General features: G+C 30.4%; 1 protein-coding gene across 1 annotated transcript; it reads left to right on the top strand.

The window, feature by feature from the left end:
- Positions 1 to 211: 211 nt before the first annotated feature.
- On the top strand, positions 212 to 20,423 carry LOC134236610 (protein white-like). The gene is made up of 20 exons (XM_062718784.1): positions 212 to 325; positions 10,381 to 10,550; positions 10,725 to 10,773; positions 11,056 to 11,245; positions 11,572 to 11,643; positions 11,873 to 11,971; positions 12,183 to 12,349; positions 12,745 to 12,816; positions 13,256 to 13,358; positions 13,456 to 13,551; positions 14,197 to 14,225; positions 16,094 to 16,199; positions 16,814 to 16,951; positions 17,307 to 17,399; positions 17,515 to 17,572; positions 17,853 to 17,930; positions 18,268 to 18,373; positions 18,543 to 18,643; positions 19,484 to 19,551; positions 19,869 to 20,423. The coding sequence occupies exons 1-20, from the start codon at positions 231 to 233 to the stop codon at positions 19,971 to 19,973; spliced, it is 1,995 nt and encodes a 664-aa protein (XP_062574768.1). The 5' UTR covers positions 212 to 230; the 3' UTR covers positions 19,974 to 20,423.
- The last annotated feature ends 939 nt before the right edge of the window (positions 20,424 to 21,362 follow it).

Raw genomic sequence — 21,362 nt, 5'->3', positions numbered from 1 at the left:
AGTTGTAAATGCGTGTTTCAAAAATATATCTGCATAAATTATAGAGGAAGTTTTATAATCATTCAGGAAATTCTTCTCAAAAAGGTAAATACATTTTTTCTTTTATTGTTGAATTTGCATGGGATTTTATCCTTTGCATTTGGCAAGTGTAATTTCCAATGCATCACAGCATCTCGATTAGATATTAGAATTAATATTTTCAGAAAAATTATTGATTTAACCGTAGAGCTATGGACATTTCTGAGAAGAAACCCCTTCTAAGTGGAATAAGTCAGAAGAGTTCCTTCTACAACCATGAAAATGGAGGCTTCGATAGCCAATTAGAAGGTAGGGGAAAAGTTATCTTTTACAAATGTCTAGAATACAATAACTGGTTTTAATGACGTTTTCTTTAAATTTTTCCTGTCTCCTTAAAATAAGTTATGATCATATAGATCCTTATTATTCACCACTATATAATAAAACTTAAAGAACTATAGAATTATAACAAAATCGGTACAAATGTATATTTCTGTAAATAAACACATGCATATCCAGAACTAAAAACCAATCAAAAGTTGAATCCAAACTTTTCAAAAGTAAAAATAACCTTAAACTTCATAACAATTATATATATATATATTGTGTATTGGAATAAAAAAAATTCTTTTAAAAGCTCATACTTTTTATCGTCTGTTGTGTAATTGTTTATTAACACAGAGTTGATATTATTTGATAGTGTGGTAAAGGATGATAAAAGATATAGAGGAATTATCAAGTAGGCATGTGTCAAAATCGTACTCGGTTACTTACAAATTCGCATCTGTCTTTCTTTCCAATTCTCAATATTAAATACATGTATGTATTTACATTTCGTGGGTCCAGAATTTCCAAACACGACGTCAAATATTAAATAACATGACATCTGGATGAAAAAAGTGGTATATAAGAATAAATAAATTCAATGTAAAATAAATAAATGTTACTTGATAAATATTTACATTTAGATATAATTTGATCGTGGTTATCAGATGAGGTTTGTCTACAAATTTACTTACATGATGGCTCCTAAACAAATAGCATTCATAATGTTTGAACAAAAGAGTGATTTGTGGTATTATGAAATCAAAACAATTAATCAATCTACATTTTAAATTTTAATTTAAATAAAAAATTAGTAGCATATTGAATAATTATGAGCTAAACGATTAAATATGGTTCCAAAGTACTCACAAATTCGAATTTAAGATAAGCCAACTATATTTTTTCCTTAAATATCGAGGAATTAGCCCTTCTTTGGTTTTTTTTAGCGGTATAGTGTACCGGGCTTTCAAGATTGGCATTTTTAATGCGACGGAGGGCGAATATATTACCTGAAATTCAGAAAATAATATTTCAATACATTATTCTAAAAGCATCAAGACAATTACTTTTGATTCATATGAATGAAAACACACTTGACCTAGGTCATACATATAATTATCTGACCTCAAACGTACTATGGTGGTTATAATATTATAAAGTAAACATAGTGATTTAAAAAATAATTTCCTGCAATAAAAATTGGTTAATAAAATTACAAAATACATTACGGCGGATGTGACCGTTCGGCAAAAGGTGCGCTTCCCTCCATTTCACCTGATCCTACCTCTGGTGTCTTAGAGGCCCATGTGTACTCTGCTCCAAATTTGTATTGCTTAATTGACTTTTGAGCTTGAATACTGTTCGTTTTCACATCATATTTCATTCTTGAAAGTATACAAAAGAATCATGTCCAATTACTTACGTTTTGATTATATACATTGGTTTCACTTTAGTCTGTGGTTACAGCATTCATGACACGATTGTAACTTGATTAAAAAAAAATTAAAATCACTGTTATCATTCTTCAGATTTGTTTAAAACATAACAATCATTTGTTATGTCAGACACAAGGCCTCATTCCTTTGTAATAAAAACCACTGTTATTAATTCTTCAGATTTTTTTTAAACATAACAATCATTTGTTATGTCAGAATCAAGGCCTCTTTCCTTGGTAATGTTTCTTGTTGTCCATCAGACCTCAATGGACACCTTGAGTCTCTTTCTTCGAATTTAGTATTCAAATGAGAAAACAATTCACACTCCTCCATTAGATGGAACATTATTGATGTATCGTAAAAATGATATCAAAATGGCATTGTCCTACTGACTCTGTTTGAAACAGGGGAAATGCATTTTTAGAATGACATCATAATTAACGTCTTGAAGTACCAAGCTGATAAAACAAGTATGCATGGAGAATGTACACTCTCAATGCATCCTGATTAAAAGTTTAAGATGTGGTGAGGGCTTGTCCCTAGACACTGTTACATTATTTTTACTAGCTAAGGACCAATTTGGACACACATTTATGGATATATCTTGAACAATCCAATAATTCATAACTATAAACCTGTTATCCTCCTTGATTTAAAAAAGGTGATTGAATACAACTACACAAAAAAGTATCAAGTACTTTAAAAAAAATATCATTTCCCCCCTTTTTTGTTTAAAGTTTCATCAATTTATTTGAAACATTTAATCAGAATATTTAAATAGATAATTGTAGAAAAAGCAAATTCAGCTTTCCAACATGCATCATGATAGATTTTTAACAACTGATTATCAACATCTTTAGTCGAGTTTGAATTGATGTCAAACAAGATGCCAAATTTCGCCGTTGACATGCAAGCCTTGACCGTTCCCACTCATCTTGATGCATTAAAAGTTCCTTAATTTTTGTGTTGTTAAGCTTAGTTGATAAAACGCGACAAATTTCTTTTTTTGCATCATAGGTATTACGTGCCCTTTTAGGTAAAGTTACTTTGCCAATAAAAAAAATTGTGAAAGAAATCCAATTACACATTTTACGAAATAAAAAAAAAGTTATTATGAGACGAGGTCACTTTGTAGGACGAGGTATTGATTTCTAGTCCCCTGAACCCACCTGTTCAGGTATGGCTGCGCCCGAATGGGGTTAGTTTTAGACAAAACGCAGGCATGGGAGAAACATATGTGAACCGTGCATTTTCTGGAGAAGTTATGAGTAAAGGTAAATAAGTATATATGTACATGTAAATATAATCATAGATAAGTATCTATGTAAATTTAATCATAGCCAAAATTAGCAGAATTCAATTTTGCCATGTCTTTAAAATTAAGGACTGTTTCTGAACAGTTTGGTGGAATTCTGACGTTGTCGAGTGCTTTATCAGAATACCCCTTTTATCTATATTGAAAAACTGTTGGTAAAATCGTTCTCGGTGGTAGAAGTGAATGATGATTGATTTTTACCTCCGAATCGATTTCTGGACACCGTCTACCAACTGCAAAATAAAATAAAAATATTGTTATATTTGTTTTTAATTATGATCTAAAAGATCATTTTTATTACATTTGAAATTTCAAAAACGATGTTTCCGGTTCACAAGGGTTTATTAAAATCAAAAGTAACCATGATTTAAAACTTTACTTTACTTTGAAGTCAGTGTTTATTTGTTGATAATTTATGAGGAACTTTTTACGTTGTTCGTTGCTTTCATCAGAATATATAAATATATTGAATCAGTGTCTGTAAATTTCTTCTTAGTACTTTTTGTGTACCCTATCATACTATAATACCAAACCGACCTCTTGCTGTTGTAACAGTTTACTTCAGTAACTACAGATAACATCATTCTGGCGTTATATTATATGCTTGGTCAATTTCAAGTATGCTTACTTATACGATAAGTTTCTTATCTTAAAAAAATTTGTAAAAGTTTGCATTTATGATATTTATACAAGCTCCCTGCACCAGGTAGCTAATTTTAACATGAGGAAGTGTGAAGCCCTTATTTATCATACCATATGTACTACTAGCACAATAAAATAAGTAGTAATAGTGACAATGATTTCTCTAGTTTTGAGAAAGTGATTGATAAATAAAAGTAAGTTTGACGTTTTTATTTTTTCTAAGAATTCCTTTTATTTTCGAAGTTTAATTCATAGAGCATCTTTCATTCTAAGTTAACTTAGACCTACATGTACCTGGACCATACAGCTAAGGATTTATCTGATTCGGATGCTGGATTTAATTTATTCACATCTTTCAGATGGGTTTCTACTATAAAAAAGAGTTTTGTTAATTGTTACAACCAGAAAGGGAGTTGAATTTTCCCAACAGTTATTTAACAGTTTTAAAGATAACCCCATTCATTCACCTTGTTCCAGAAGGAGGCACGTGGACTTTATGAGTTTCACTTCCTTGACCTATTTGATATGCTTTCATTTTGGCGAGGTAGGGTCAGAATGTACTAATTTTTATAAGTTTTAAAAATTTGACTCGATTGGAAGCCGGATTATGGCCCTACGCACATAATAGTAGAAATCTCATGTTTCGTGGGTGCATCATAAGGTGTTGGTTACTTGTAGGGAGAGTTATCATATTATCTGTGTAAAAAATTTACCAACATGGATGGAACTTATGTAAACAGGGGATTTTCTGATGAAATTACAAACACAGGTAATAACGTTAAAATACTTAAGTCAATTTTTAAGACTGTGAAATGTATTGTAACCCTTTTTCCAGTAACTCATGAATTTTAGAAAATGTTCACGTTGATAAAAGCATTTTAAACTTTGTGAGACTCAAGTTCGAAAACTTAGGTTCTAAAAGTATCACACGGACATGATAACAGATATATGTATAGTATAACCTCGTGGGGTCAGAAAGTCCAAGATTAGTTTCATAGTGTGTCTTACAGTAACTATCCAGTAAGCAGCACTGGACATTTAATCAAATTAAATCTTATTTAAGTTTCGGTTGGCCCATGCAATTTTTTTTGTTGGAAGCAGAGATCGATGACCATGCCCCTTAAAAATGGGAATTTTTTGAATGGAGAGTTTGTTCGTTGATCTTGTTGCCTTGCTTCTACGTAACTACATCTTTACGCTTTTGTTTGCATTTGAATGCTTAAAAAAACGTACACAAAAAGTTTTGCACTACTTTAGCTTGTCGGGAGTTTGATTTGATAGTAAGAAGAAGGTACGGTTTTAGCTTTATTGCGCCCTAAAAATGTAATGACATCGAAAAGTTTTAAAACTGTCTTAAATATTAGTTAAATAAATGGCTCTGATAAATCAGGAAAGAATATGGCATGAAGGTTTACCATTCTACAAATATGACGTCATTTATATGAAGCATTTCTCTATTTTCAACAGAAAAAGCCTAAAAATGGCACATTTCAAGGGTGATTTTCCTTTAGAAAACAGTGTCCACAGCCGTCGCCCACGTTAATTTTTTGATATTTTGTGCAAAATTCAATAACAAATCACATATCTCAAGATCTTTGTGGGCGATGCCTGTGGACAATGTTATCTAAAATAAAATTCCATTGAAAATTGGTGTCTTCTGCAACATTTTAAGAAAATACGGGAAAATGCACATGTTTATGACGTCATAATTAGCACTTAAAAACACATGTGAGAAAAATGACTTGTATGATTTTTCTGCATTGAATTTCAATTATTTAAAAAGCATGAGTTTTCAACTATCACACTAGTTTCATTTTTTAGAAAATCACAGGGCAAAATTTGTATGGAAACCATACCTTCTTCTTACGTTTTATTTTAGGAATCAAGAGTCGAGTCATTTTATCTTATTTATATCTTAAAAAATTAATGAGCCACATTTCTTCATATTAGTCATTATTTGTTGAAAGTAAATGGAAATCTATTGGATATGACCTTGACAACTCGAGTTGAATTTGCTATTCATATGAAAACCAAGAAAGTATGAATGTCAGGAAGTGCGAAAAAGATTTTTCAAGGGGGGGGGGCTTACAATACAGTATGATGTATTCTAAAAAAAAATATTTTTTCAACATATCCAGATGTTTTTTTTATGAATAATAGGTTTCTTGCTATAATTGTTAGACAAATGATCTGGTGATTTGGAGGTAAATTAAGGGCATTGACGAAAAAGACTTGTAATTTAAAGGGACATTAAGGGCATTGAAAACAAAGACTTAAGTACTTTGTAAAAGATTATTACTAGTGCCAAGGTTGACTAAATAGAACGATGGAAATATCGATCTGGAATTGGATATATATTTCATCGATCAATTTTGATATGTTCTCAGTTTGAGAAAAAAGATCTGCAGCATGAACAAGATACATGTAGGCCAGGACATTCCTAATGGAGGTAGGAATATTGATTTTAATTCATAATTAATGTGTGTCTTGTAGGCTTGAGTGGTGTGCATAAAATTTTTTCACTTTTTCGTTATCTGTAAACGTCTTCGATTCGACTATAAATACCTTTATAATGACCCTTTGAAAAAAAACACTCATTTGTTTTTGTACTGGTTATAAGTCTGGGCTTAAGTCTGACGCAACGTAATTGACATTTTTTGTCTTTTACCATGGAGTTGAAGAATTGTAATACTAAAGGAACTGTATGCTATATTTTAATGTCTATTCATGGTGAAAAACACTTCTCCTAAAACAAATTACGATTTGAAACAATCATCTAATATAATATTAAGTAATTTTCATATATTTTGCTTTGAATCATCGAGGAGTTTTCATCAATTGATATCTTTGTAAAACCCCAGGTACATGTAATGCATGCTGATTTTTTTTTGTTTTGTTTTGTTTTTGAACTCCTGATGACACTTCAATATTAAATTAAGAATATTTGAAAATTATAAGTAGGTAAGGTACTTTGCGTATGTGCTTAAGAAAACTGAAGTAAATATAAATTTGAACAAAATCAATTGTTTTTCCAGAAGAATTTGTAACCACCGCAACACGTGTAAAAGAAAATGGGAAACGTCCAAAATTGTTACTACCATTTCGGTAGCAAAAAGACAAGTTTAAATACAATTACATTACATGTAATTTAATTCATAATTAAATGCAGTTTACTACGTAGCAAATGCATGTATATAAGGAAATTACAATAGATCAGCTAAACTTTCATCAAAACAAAAATATAACAATTCTTTTTTTTTTTTATTTAGGTTTCGTCAAAGGTCAACATGTTTAAAAATTTATTTTTACAAAAGCCCCAAAACTATGTGAGGTATAAAGCTGAAACTTTTACAGTTTATAAATTTTTCATTGATTAACAGATAGAAAGTATCACTTTATAAAAAAAAATACTTGGAATAGTATTAATTGAGAAAAATTCTTCTTAAAAATGCATATATTTTCAAAACAAATACACCTAGTTAATTCCATGCTCTTAGTGAAAACCATCATTGCAGAAACAAAATATGTTTATCAATGAAGGGCAAGTTGGACTTGGATAGCCTCTGGAAAGTTGTTTTTCCTGTTTATTTTGTCCAAATGTTAAGACTTGAAAGTGAAAGTACATTGCAAATGGCCGATTCTATAGGGGTCTTGTCTTTATACATGTCATGCTTTCAATAAAAGCCTTTCAGAGACCATTCACGCCCAACTTGCCCTTCAGTGATAAACATATATTATTTCTACAATTTTGGTTTTCACAAAAAGGACAGAATTAAGCAGGTGCATTTTTCTTTAAATATGCACATTTTCTTACACAATTTTTCTCAAATAATATCAGTTTTAAAATATTTGTTATCAAGTGATACTTTCTATCTATTAATCAATGATATATTTATAAACTGTAAACGTCTTGACTTTATACCACACATAGTTTTGGGGCTATTGTAAAAATAATTTTTTAGACATGTTGGCCTTTGACGAAACCTTAAGCAAACTTTTAGCTGATACATTGTAATTTCTTCACACATATCATAAAGAGAAATCTAAAAATAAAAAAAAGAAAAATGAATAAATACATTGCATCATCTTTTTTATATGTCAAAAACTTTAAATTTTTTTTAACTGAAGGAAAAGAAAGAAAAAAGTAATAATTTAGATCAAAATAATTTTTAGAAAGGAATAATTTAATATATAAAAAAAATTCACTGTAAAAATCCGGGGGATTTATCATTGTAATGCCTGGAGATTCTTGTCCTATTTTATTTGATATACTTATACAAAGTTAACATTTTTACAAATATAGACCGTAGAATTAAAATAGTATATTTTTTTCTGAACATTTAACATTGTCAATACTACCTACCAAACGTCGCCGGGCAAATTGTTGTGACCTATTCATGGTACTGGAAAATACGTGAGTCTTAAAATAGAATTAAAAAGGTGCTTTTGGGGACACAAGTCAATGAACATGATAGTAAACACGGACAGGCATCGGAAAGGCAATTAATTGGAACTGGGCCTATGCTGCACTAAACATTTCAGTCATGCATAGATTAACGGACCATCACGGATCTTTTGAAGGTAGATATAAAGATTAAAGCCAAATATCAATTTAATCCGCGATTTATTATCCTCAAAATTATCACATGGAAACAAAGTTGGCCATGTTGATCGGTTATGCAAACCTCGCGTGTTGTTTTATGTCCTGTATTCCATCGAAGGCAATCTCCTTTTTCTTAATACCAAGATTAGTAATACGTGTTATCTGTTTTATGTACAACTTTCTCAAAACTATTTTTAGATTTTTATTCCAACTTGCATACTGATGGAGGTATGTATGTGTTATAAGTAGGTGACACATATTACAGCTGATATCTATGGGCAGGGTGAAGGTCATATATGCAGAGAAAAAACTACATGTAAAGCAATGTCAGTGTATACGCGAGGACCTGACCAATAGATTACGTGTATCCTTTCTGCAAATTCTTACTGGAAAAAATACACGTATCTATGATGTACATGATTTCCGAATCTATCATATTCATATATTTCAGACCCAGTTTAGATTTTATGTCATGTGCAGTTTTCATTATGTTTAAGAGATTTTACATGCTCATAACATGCATATAATATACAAATGCTCCTGCATTTTATTTTATACCTTTCTGGGACAATTTCTTTTTAAGTTAAAAAGAGGATGAGGGGTTGTATTATTTTGTGAGCACGCTTAAATAGTATGTCTTACTGATTGAACATGTGCATCTAGTGTAATTTAATTTATATTCAGTTCTCATTGATGTGAAAGGATTTCTTATTTTTCGCATGTTTTGCTTTTTAGATTGATGAATTGAATCTTTTACTTAATAGCCTCCGCATGTCTGAAATGTATTAGTAACTAAACACAAACTAAACACTTTGATTTATGAAATGCATGAAAAAGTATTGCTTTACTAACTCATAGACCTAGAGAAGGCAAACAATGCTCAATGTTCGATTGCCTGCTTAATGTGTAGCCAGTATAATGTTATTAATCCTCCTAATTAATTGAAGTATGTTTTAATGCAGTGGAATAGACGTTTTGCAACCTTTAACGTATCAAACTTATTGATAAATTTATTTTATCGATAAATCGATAAACGGTAGAATTGATAAATATGTGAAATATCAATTAATTGATGAAATTAACAAATCACTGAATTAAAATAATCTTCGAATAAATACTGTACGTTTATTTAAATAAAGAAATCGCTTGCCTAGAGTATAAAATATTAGAAAATGCAATTCTCTGGTTTCAAAGAAACAATCAAATGACGTCTTTGTTTCTTAATACGGAAATTAATGTTACAGAAGCAGAAAATTCATAAAACGCACAAGCAAACAAACCATAAATTCAGATTTTTCTGTTGTGTCTATTAAATCTAACTTGTATAGTTAGCTGACATTTAATAAACTCAGTAGTGTATATGTACCCAAGTTGACCTACATTCCGTACCCTCTAATACGGTAAAGTGTGTCTAAAGTAGCTGTACAAATATACGGCTGTAAATAGTTTGTTTGTATGCGGTGTCAATCATAAACAAGGAAAGATTACGAAGACCATAAATAATTGTTTGTACTGTACAAGTAACCATGTTAGCCTCAGTTCAGAAGAACGGCAAATTATTTATTAGATAAGAGTTTAAAAAAAAACTGAACATTCAGGAAACGACCTTCGCTTTCCAGATATGAAGAAAATATAGATTGAACCTGTATATCTCCTTTATTTATTTTATAATTATCGCATAATTATATGGGACCATATAAAGTAGATATTCAAATAAATATTGATAATTGGCAGATGCTACAAAAACTTAATGGATCATCTTGAAGCGAATTCCTTAACTACAGGACAAAGGAACACAGTTGAAGGACAACACTCAAATAGTAGTACAGGAGACTGACTATAATATATGTATGTATGTATGTATGTATATATTAAGCAAAACTTTCAGTGTAAATGTATATAAATTATCGTAACAGCCAAAAAAAAAATTTGTCATTAAATTTCCATAATTGTTGTATTAAAAAACATATAACATATGTTTAAAATCAAGACTATCAAAACAACATAATCTTTCGGTTTTTTAAATTTTTTTCTGATTTTGTTTGTCCAGAACTAGGATCGAACAGAAACCGACTGAACAGCGCCCTAGATGAGGAGTTGGAGCCCGTGACCTTGACATGGAAGGACGTCAATGTTTATGCCTTACCAAAGAAAGGGGGATGTTGCGAACGGGGCAAGGCCCAGCCCACCCCAAAACAAATATTGACAAATGGTAAGAGCTGAATTTAGTTGCAATACATGATGCATGTGGTTTTTTAAAGAAAGTAATTATATCTTATTTACATATATTTTCTAAAAATAACCACCCTCTCCCCCTCTCTCTCTTTTAAAATATTAAAAATTATCATTAAGGATGGAATTATAAAATTTTCCGTGTCTTTTTCAGTCAATGGTATGATTAAACCTGGGAAGCTGATGGCGGTCATGGGTGCAAGGTAAGCTGAACAAGATAAGGTACTACACTGTATGTGGTCGATTTGGAGGGGGAGATTCTCCTGTATCATCATCTTTACCTCAATAAATTTCGAACTTATAACCAATTGTACCGGTTGAATATTTCTATGTTAGGGAGCCCGAATCAGAAAGAGAGAGACAGAGAATGAGGGGAGCTCAACGTGGACGACAGTTGATGAGAGTTGTTTATCAGAATGACTTTGAGACGCATTTGTACACATATTAATTAAACTAATCTAGTAAATAAATGATGTTATTTTCAGCGGAGCCGGAAAATCCACTCTGCTAAATGTACTCACCTACAGAAACAGAGGAACCCTAATCTTACAAGGTGATGTCAGGGTCAATGGCGTGATAGTGGACAAAACCAAAATATCCAACATCTCAGCTTACGTCCAACAGGACGATCTGTTCATAGGGACGCTAACAGTCAGGGAGCATCTCACATTTAGGGTACGTTATAATCTGAAATACAAAACATTTCTTTAATTACATACTAGGTATTTATTTTTTTATCTTACCAAAACATATAATATATTATATACCCCCTCCCGTCTTGAATGCCATGAAAATGCTTCAGTTTCTTCACTATATAAATATTTATGTTACTAGTAAACTATGACGAAATTAGGATTTATATAATGATAATAGTACAAAAATGGTTCAGACCCGTTTACAGATCACAATAAATCAAATATTATACAGTGTATATGTACATGTACCAACGATGTATATTGCAAAAGAATGTATTCATCTTTTTGTTCTTATTTACTTATCAGGCTTTACTTCGTATGGACAAAAAGAAAACCAGAGAAGAAAGATTAAGGAAAGTGGAAGATGTAATCCTTGAAGTATGTGTACATAAATCAATGAAGGACACAAATTTAGATATTGAATTTTCATGACATATATGACTTTTTGAGCATCTGTTATAAGATAATAAAAAATGCCTTTTTGTCTTAAATCTAATTTTGAATTAAAGTGTTACGTATATATCGTATCTTAATTAATGATATATAATCTAAGTTTTTTCAAGAAGCTAAAAGCTAAAATAATAATCCTGTCCATCATGTATTACAGCTTGGTCTGACTAAATGTGCTGATACAGTTATTGGGTTACCAGGCAGGCTTAAGGGAATTTCTGGGGGAGAAATGAAGAGACTCTCGTTTGCCTCAGAGGTAATAAAATGTCATGATTCTTAATTTTCGGATTTTGCTTTTTTAGTGTTGCTTTTGTTTTCTTTTCAAGACTTAATAGTCAGATCGCAATTTTTTAGTCCTTATTAGTCCTTATTTAATCTTCACGTTTGTGATTTTTGTACTATAATATAGAATTACTGTTTGTTTGTCTTCTTTCGTTTAAAACATGAAGTAGTATCTCTGGTCTTAGCTACTTACCAATCCTCCATTGATGTTTTGTGACGAGGCTACTTCCGGTTTGGACTCATTTATGGCATTCAGTGTCATACAAGCACTAAAGAGTATGACAAAAAGTGGCAGAACCATTTTGTGCACCATTCACCAACCACCGTCAGAAGTCTTTGAGTTATTTGATGAGTAAGACCATTTCCATTTTCAAAATATTTAACTTTAAGATCTAATGAATAAAACAGAAATTAATCAAATGAATCTCTGTGAAAAATTCCACTGAAAATATCTATCACATTCTTAAAATATAATGAAATTTTCATTGAGATCTAGTGTTCTTTGAAGATGCTTTTTGAAACAATTAGGATTCTCAATTTCTGAGGAAAAGGAATAAAAAATAATGCTACTTCATTATTAGTTATTCTCTCTCTTACATGCATGAATAATATGCATTGTTGAACAGGTATAAATTTACTAAATACCGTTATTACATTTACTTACTGCCATTAGTTCAGAAAAAATTTGTAGCTTTATGAGCTGTATGAAATAAATTAAGATTTTTACTTTGCAATTTTTATTTTCAGACTGTTTCTTTTAGCCGAGGGGAGAGTTGCATTCACAGGATCAATGCCTAATGCACTCGAGTTTTTTAAAAGGTACGATTTTGAATGCCTTGAAGTCTTTAATTCATTTATAAACATAGTTTTTATCGTATTTAAATTGTTATTTTGATGGTGTTTCTTTTCATGCCTTAAACATGATTTTATTTATAATATACTTTATTTAATTCATATGGAAACCTGTTTGAATTTTATATGTGAGACAAATGTACAAAAATTCGTAAAGTCAGACAACATGCAAGCCATGCATTATAAATTGCACATTTTTCAAAGATTTTTATAAGACTGACATGCAAGTGAAAAAGGCAAATTTTAATAAACTATTACAAAGCATGATTTTTTATGACTGCATCAAGAAAAAAAATGTTGCATTGATATCTCATACACTTTCATACATGTTTAAACATGGATTGCTTGCAAAATGAAAGAGACAATGCACATTTGCATATATATACAACTGGCATTCTATTTGCAGCAATGGTCATCCTTGCCCTGTAAACTACAACCCAGCTGATCATTATATTCTAACCATGGCCATCATACCAGGAAAGGAAACAGACTGCAAGGCACGAGTTCAGGTAGAACATTTCTCCCCACAGTATGCATGTGTTGAAATCCATCTAGATCGGGATATGTTTTGCCAAACCCCAGTGTTAAGTCTCTGATTATTTGTAGAAAATTTGTGACAAATTCGAGGCCACAGAAGCATCTAAAACAATGAAAGAAGAGATGAATGGAATGTGTGATCACACACAAGTCTCCCAGAAATTTGTAAGTAATGGGAAGATTGTACTACCCACTCAGTGTCTCTCTCCCTTAAGATGTAGTGAATAGCTGTTACTTCATTAACAACACTTAACAAACTCTGACAGAAATATACTACACACATTTATTACAGATTAATAAAAAAAAATACAAGTTTTGCTTAGAATTTGAAATGTCTGACGTCATGATAATCAAATGCTCTGCTTTTAGTGATTATATAGACCCTGTAGGGTTAGTATAAATCTGCAGGGCTTCATACATACATGTGAATGTAGATAAAACATTAAAAGACAGTTTTTGTAAAAATATCAGTTACCATACATTTATTATTTTACCACTTTATGGAATTCTTAACTTAGAGAAGCGTTAACACTTGTATTAAGTCTATATATTTATTACTTTTATTAGATTTTCCAACTGTTGAAGTTTAATATCAAGCAAATGCAACTAATCACTTATAATTGTTCATCACTCAACTGCTATTATCTTTTTTCCATTTTGTAGAATTCTTAACAAAAATTCTTTTATAAAAATTCATGTATATAATTATTATGTAACCCTTTATTAAACATTCTGTAAAACATCTTTACTAGCCATTAATGGAAATTCTCTAATTAAATTATTTTTAGTAACCAATCTTTTATCCATCAGATCTTAAATACCCTGAGTGATTCAACAAGGTATGTATTCCATGCAATTAAATGTCTTACGATCTTATAAGTATTTGCATCTCCAATGTTCTATGAACAATATTTATCTTACACTTATATATAGTGTCAGTGTTCACTCAATAATTTGTATCTTAATTAGTACACTTTTCTGCGCTTATGTTCTATTTAAAAGTATCTGCTTTGCCTGTCTTTTATTAACAAAAGTTAATAAAAATATGTGCATTTTAATGCATTTTTGTTGTTTTATATGCAATGTTTATGTTGAGAGTAACACCATTGTCAATGTTTAGTCGACAAGATTTATAGAATAAGAACTTATACTGCAAGTATTCTTTCAGTAATTATATTTTATATCACGTATTTTCATTGTCAGTTTTCTGTCAGCAGCAATCATTTAATATATATCTTCCAATCAACAATATTTTTGTGATAATAAGTGCATTATAAGTGATCTTTTATCAAATTTATTTCGTAAATTTAATTAGTATCCGCATTGCAGGTATTTATCAGCAATATTTATCTTTTGAGTATCTGGATTGCAATCTGTATAACAAGATCAGTTACTTATCTAATTCTCAGTATTTTCATGAAATCAAAAACTGTAACAAAATCCTTTGGGATAAGTTGCATAATTCTGAATTGATTTATTGTGAATGTGGAATAAGAAACTTAGAGATGACTCTTCATTATTTTGCAATGAACAAAATTAACAGATGTAAGAAGTTTACCATCGGCTCATATTAGCTGTTTAAAGGGACATACACACAGATTTGAGGGTTATATTTTCTCAAAGTTTGTGCATGATATCATGTCTTATATGTTACTATAGCATTTCACACAGGGATATAATAATAACAAATTACAAACCATTTTTTTTTAAATCTTGCAATTATTATTACTGGTTTTGTAAATAGGACACGAGCTCTGTTAGTGATAATGTTTACATTTAAAGTTGTAAAAAAAGAAACTGAGAAAATGATAACAAAATCTGTGTTAATTGGATACCATTGGCACAGTATATAAGATACTTTACAACACTTTTATATAAAGATAGATTACTGTGGTTCCATCAATATTCGTTGAGCACCAATTTCGAGGAATTCGTTGTTGAGCAGATCCACGAAATTTTATGTTCATTGAATTGAGAAATGCGTCATTCGTTTGAATAGATAATGCTATTGTCCACGAAATTATGTATCCTCGAATAGGTCTGTTTTACAAAATCCACGAAAATTGATGGTAACCTAAATTGATGAAACCACAGTATTTGATTTTGCTTTTAATATATTAGCAGTTATAAATCATCTTATTTGTACATTTTACTGAGTTAATTAGGATTTTTGATTTAAATAAAAGAGTTAACAATTGAAAATAATAAACGGGAAATGAAATAAAATTTGGAATGCACAGTGAAACACATTGCACAAAGTCTTTTTTGCATATGCAGTATCCGCTTTGTAGAGGCAATCTCTTCGTTCCTAAGGAAAAGTTTATTATCTGCTTTCTATTAACTTTATAATAATAAATTTTACCTGTAAATATATGCATTCAGTCTTATTTCATCCAATAAATAAATGAGATACTTGTAACAAATGCTCATTTAATTTTTTTTATAATATTTTAAAAATCAACTAACTTCCTTTTTGTACGATTTCTGTCAGCTTTGTAACAATGATTTTCTACTCTAAGAGCAGACTTAAATGAAAAAAAATCTATACTAGTATTATCCGTTGTTAACGGACATGTTTTGGTGCCTAAACAATGTATGTGCATACTTTTGTCTTTGTATTGAAAAAACGTATATCTAAACTTGAATTATTTTTGAAATTCCAAAAAACAAAATACATTTAAAAAAAAAACCCATTTGATTTCGACAGGTATGGAGCCTCCTTTATCCAGCAGTTGAAGTCAGTGTTCTGGAGAAGTTGGATAACGAGTATACGAGATCCACTGATAGTCCGGATCAAGTTCATCCAAACTATTGTAAGACTCATTGATAATCCACATAATAGTCCGTTTCAAATTTAAATTCATTAAATTTTAATTTAAAAACCATCATAAGACTTATTAATTATTTTACAAGATCCACTGATAGTCCGCATCAAGTTCATCCAAACCATTAAAAGACTTATTCATAATTTGTTTATAGTCCGGATCATGTTCATCCAAACTCGTGTAAGATTCATTGAATAGCCAGAAGTGTTCCCCAGTCCCCATCGTAATCATTTTAAGTTTTGGATATTTATGCAGTCCTGTTCAAAGTTCATTTAAATTTTTTCTAAAATGTTCAGAAGGGTTCTTGATAATCCACTTTATTTTCATTCTTTTTTATAAGATCCCAGGGCCATTAAACTATGTCTGGTTTCAAACATGTCTCAAATTCATTCTACCAGTTGAAAAAATTCATATAAACCTACATCCTTTTTATTCAAAAATCCTCTATATTTATTCTAAAGTAAATCCCATTCATAGTCATAGATGAGTTTCATTGCAGCGTGTGCAAGAAAATCTGATTGTTTGGTTAGCATATGTGTAAACCGATAGGCTTTTTTTTTTTAGAGAAGAATATCTTTATTTTTTATTTTTGCTGTTTTCAGTTTTTTGCTGTGATATTAGGAATCATTTACCTGAAGACAGACGATGATTATGCTCAGGACGACATCATGAACATCAACGGAGTCATCTTTGTTATCATCACAAACCTCAGCTTTAACAACATCTTCTCTGTTTTGAATGTAAGATATCATTAACTTTTAATCTTTTTTGCAATAAGAGATATAGAACTCTTTCTTGGAAATCTTCAGTTCATAAATGATGACAAGGAGTACACGGCGGGTGTGAACGGTCGATAGGGGATGCTCTCTCCTCCTTGGCAACTGATCCCATCTCTGATATTTTAGAGGTCCATGTTTTTTCTGCTCATATTGTGTATTGTTTTATGGACTTTTGATCTTGAATACTGTTTGTTGTCTCCATATATTTTATGAAGAAATCTAAGTATACAAATGTGAGGAACATTTCTAAAATTTATTATGAGAAAGTCTTATCATCTACCTTTCTAATGGAGAATTTCACTTTCTTTATTATAAGGTTTTCCCAATAGAAGTGCCGATATTTTTAAGGGAGTATGGGACAGGACTGTATGGCGTTGGAGTGTATTACCTGAGCAAAACATTAGTGGAGGTAAAATAATTGAAGATCATTTGATTTTATTCTAATAGAATATAATTAAGAAATGAACAATTTATTTATTCCCAGTATTATTTTAATGTCTTATGTGTAAACATTGTTTTTACAGATACCCTTCTTGATCATCATACCTATTATATTTATGTCCATACTCTACTGGATGAGTGGTACGTTAAAAAGAATAAACAATATATAAAAGTTTGTAGTACAAAGATAAAAAATTAATGAATGAATATAAAATCAGGAAAAGAGTTCACTGAAAAAAAAAATGCTACAGAAATTATTCATTAACTTTCTACTGTTATCTGGAAAGAAGGATATATTTTTTTTTTGTTTGAAGATTTTCCCATACATTTCATTTGTTCATGGAGATAACATTAACCAACACGTAAGGCAAACTTTAATTTTTATACGCAACATTTTGACTCAATTTTGGCAATTTCACAGGTTTAATTCATGATGGGTATGCATTTTTGGTGGCCACGGGTGTAGCTATTGTGGTATCAAACACAGCTGCTTCATTTGGTAAGCAATTTTTTAATTGTGTATTAACATCGTTTTAAAAAGTAACATCTTTATCAAAAGAAAAATATGATACTAGTATGAGTGTGAGATAGTGTTTATTTCAAAAAAGGTTACGTGGTATCAGCGGCCGCACCAACAGTCACTGCTGCTTTGGCAATAGAAAAAGCTCTCATAGATATATTTCTCTTAAATTTTTAGGGTTTTTCCTTAAATTTGATCATGGTAAACAATATATATACTTTATAGTCCTAGTGAAACAAAAGATATTGAAAATGTTCGTGTTTTTCTGGGACAACCCTCGTATATGTGTGTAAGACAATGTTTATTTCAAAAAAAGGGTACGTGGTATCAGCGGCCGCCCCAACAGTCACTGCTGCTCTGGCAATAGCCCCAGCTCTCATGATACCGTTTCTGTTATTTGGAGGATTCTTCCTTAACAGTGGGTAAGCAATATATATATTTAGTACCCCTCAATAAAGTATACCTAAAGGATTCGAATGGTTTTACAGTATATTGTGTAATATATTTAAGCATTTCGTCACAGGTCTTTTTCTCGCATGATATTGCATGTAAAATAAAAATTTAAGTGATTTTAACATGGTTTTTTGTAAGGTCAATCCCTGACTGGCTTATATGGTTCAAATATCTATCCTGGTTCTCATATGGAAACGAAATGTTGGTTGTAAATCAATGGGATGGTGTGAACAACATAGGTAAGTTGGCAATTCAACAGTAAAAATTGGCCATATATTCAGCATAGATACCGGACTAAATTTGGAGCCTTTAGACTTCACCTCTGTGGCTTTGAGTTGCTCTTTCATCAAACCTGTGACATGGACATCGATGTTTTTCAATATCAGTAATTATTAACTTTATCAATGAAGGATATATGATAACAAATTCAATTAAAATTTTTCCATTTTTTTTACTTTGGCTCAGTAGGGTGAGAAGATTGTAAAATTGTTTGTTTCTCTCTTTATTTACAGAAATTTGTTATTGATATGGACAATTTTAAAAGTCTTGAAAAATATTTATTTTCATTCTTAAGATGATTCTGTATATCCTTATAAACCCCCCAAAAATAAAAGATACCAAAACGTTTGAAAGATCTGCTTCATATTTGCATATTTTGCTAGAGAAGATGTTAATAGTAACATTACTTCAAAACGTAAAGATGAACGCGATGGCTTCGACTTCTCTGTCGTCAACTTCCCTAATTCGAGTAAAGTCTAAACTATCATTTTCAAGTTAAACTTAATTTTCCCGTTTGCCAGACGATGAAAAGGAACATACATGTAAACAGGTGCGATCGGTCAACAAGGAATGCTTACTCCCCCATGGCACCCTTTTCCCTCCACTTTGTATTCGAGGTCATTTTTGCTCTGTTTTTAATTTGTATTGTTTTAATGGACTTAACTTGACATACTATTTTAGTAATAATATGCAAATTGTTCATGACTTTCAACAAGAGACATGTGACGACAGTTTATTAAACTTAGAACTGAAATTATTAAGAGCATTTGCTCATTATAAGATGCATTTTGTAATTCTAGCCTGTACGTCAAATACGACATGTATTCCACGGGGTGATCTAGTTATCAGCAGCCTTAGTTTTGATAAGGTAAAAGATTTTATTACATATGGTTTTCATTTATTATTATATATATGTTATAATCAGTGAAATGAACTCATCATCTTTCCTCTCAAAAATCTCTTTAATTTTGGAGGGTAATTATTTTTTAGATTCTATGCTATGAATAGCAAAGAGTTCATTTTCATATAAAATTTTAAGTATATAACTCACGAAATCAAATCATCACGAACCAATTTACCTCGAAAGTTGACCTCAAGAAAATGTTTGATTTCATCTCATTTTCATTGAATTACGTTAGGTCATTGATTTTTTTTTTACTAAAACAAGTTTATTTTCTTCCACAGGACAATTTCTACCTAGATCTTGGACTGCTCTTTGCTCTATTTATAGGATTCCGACTGATTTCGTTCATTGTCCTATTCATTAGGGCGAGAAGGTCTTCATCCTAAGACCTTTTTCATTCAGTGCTTTATACGTTGTCTTCTACTTTTTAAAAAAAAAAATTATTTATTTACATTTCTTTTTTTTTTTTGTATGTTACAATGTAACGTGTTATACTGTCTTATAGAAATCCGCCAGACGTTGAATCGTAAATGAGTGATTGTAGAGTTCAGATGAATGATTAATGAATTTACCAGTTTCTGTTACTCGGTACAGTTTAACAATTATACATTCACAATCCTATTTTCAATGTGTACAGAATTGAATGGTTTTTTTAATGTATACTTTGATACATGACGTTCTGAAATATATAACAAGACTAAATATATACTGTATATGGGATATTACTATTGACATTGGAATTTTTTTAATGTGGTTTGTCACCTTTGAGCATGGTCGTATTTAATTTGCTAATTTGGCAATTTTAAGGTTTCATTGATAAAATTAAGGAAAAAAAACATTGCTGTATATTGAAGGAATTTAAAAGACCATATAACATTTTATTTAAACTGTGTTTGAAAACACATATGCAATGAAAAAATATCTTCTTTTCTGCAAAATTATAATAAAACAATGAATTTAGTTATAATTTTTACACAATCAAAGACTTGGAGAAATTTTCAAATATAAGTTAAATTAATAAGTAAACGTTGTATATCAAATAAATATGATTTTTCCAAACTAGAACTTTATTAGCCTTTAAACTTTGTCAAAGTGCACCAAAAATCATAAAAAGTCTCTCTTACATTTTTTTGTTTTTGTACAATATTTATAAGCTGTGAAAATAAGAAAAAGTTAAATACAGGAAGCATATGAAACTAACTAATATATCCTAAAAAAATTAAGAAAAACAGAGAAAATTCGGATTAGCCGATATCCAGTTCAGTTAAATTATTTATGTAAATTTGGTAATATCATGTTATAGACCCGATATAGCAATATATTTTCATGCAAAAAGAACAGTCATTTAACTTTTGAAATAGAAGTAGGTATCACATGATTGGCAACAGTTATTTTTTTATTCTTAATGTCAAGGAAAAAGATAATGACCTTGACGTTGTTAATATAATATAAATTTAATTTCACTGATACTATCACTTACTGATATTGTCACGTTTTTAATTTTTAAATATTAGAAATATGAGAAGAATCTCAACCTCTCATTTAATTTAAGGGATACGTTTCAAGAAAAAAGAAATACCTCACTCTATATTTTAAAAAGCTGTCAGTAATGTGTGGTTAACGTACAGGTACCGATATATATGTACAGTAATTTATATGTATTACATCTATGTTTTTGCTTTTTTTGAAGACTGAAAACAGTTTTTGTTATTTATTTTGTTTTACTTACATTTCGTTATTACGACAAATGTATACTTTACACACGGAAAATAAAT

This window comes from Saccostrea cucullata, unplaced genomic scaffold (genome assembly GCF_032062105.1).
Source record: "Saccostrea cucullata isolate Sc308-1 unplaced genomic scaffold, CSIRO_AGI_Scuc_v1 ctg1450, whole genome shotgun sequence".
Taxonomy (NCBI): domain Eukaryota; kingdom Metazoa; phylum Mollusca; class Bivalvia; order Ostreida; family Ostreidae; genus Saccostrea; species Saccostrea cuccullata.
Note: the sequence above shows the minus strand (reverse complement) of the source record. Positions and strands in the feature narration are given on the sequence as shown.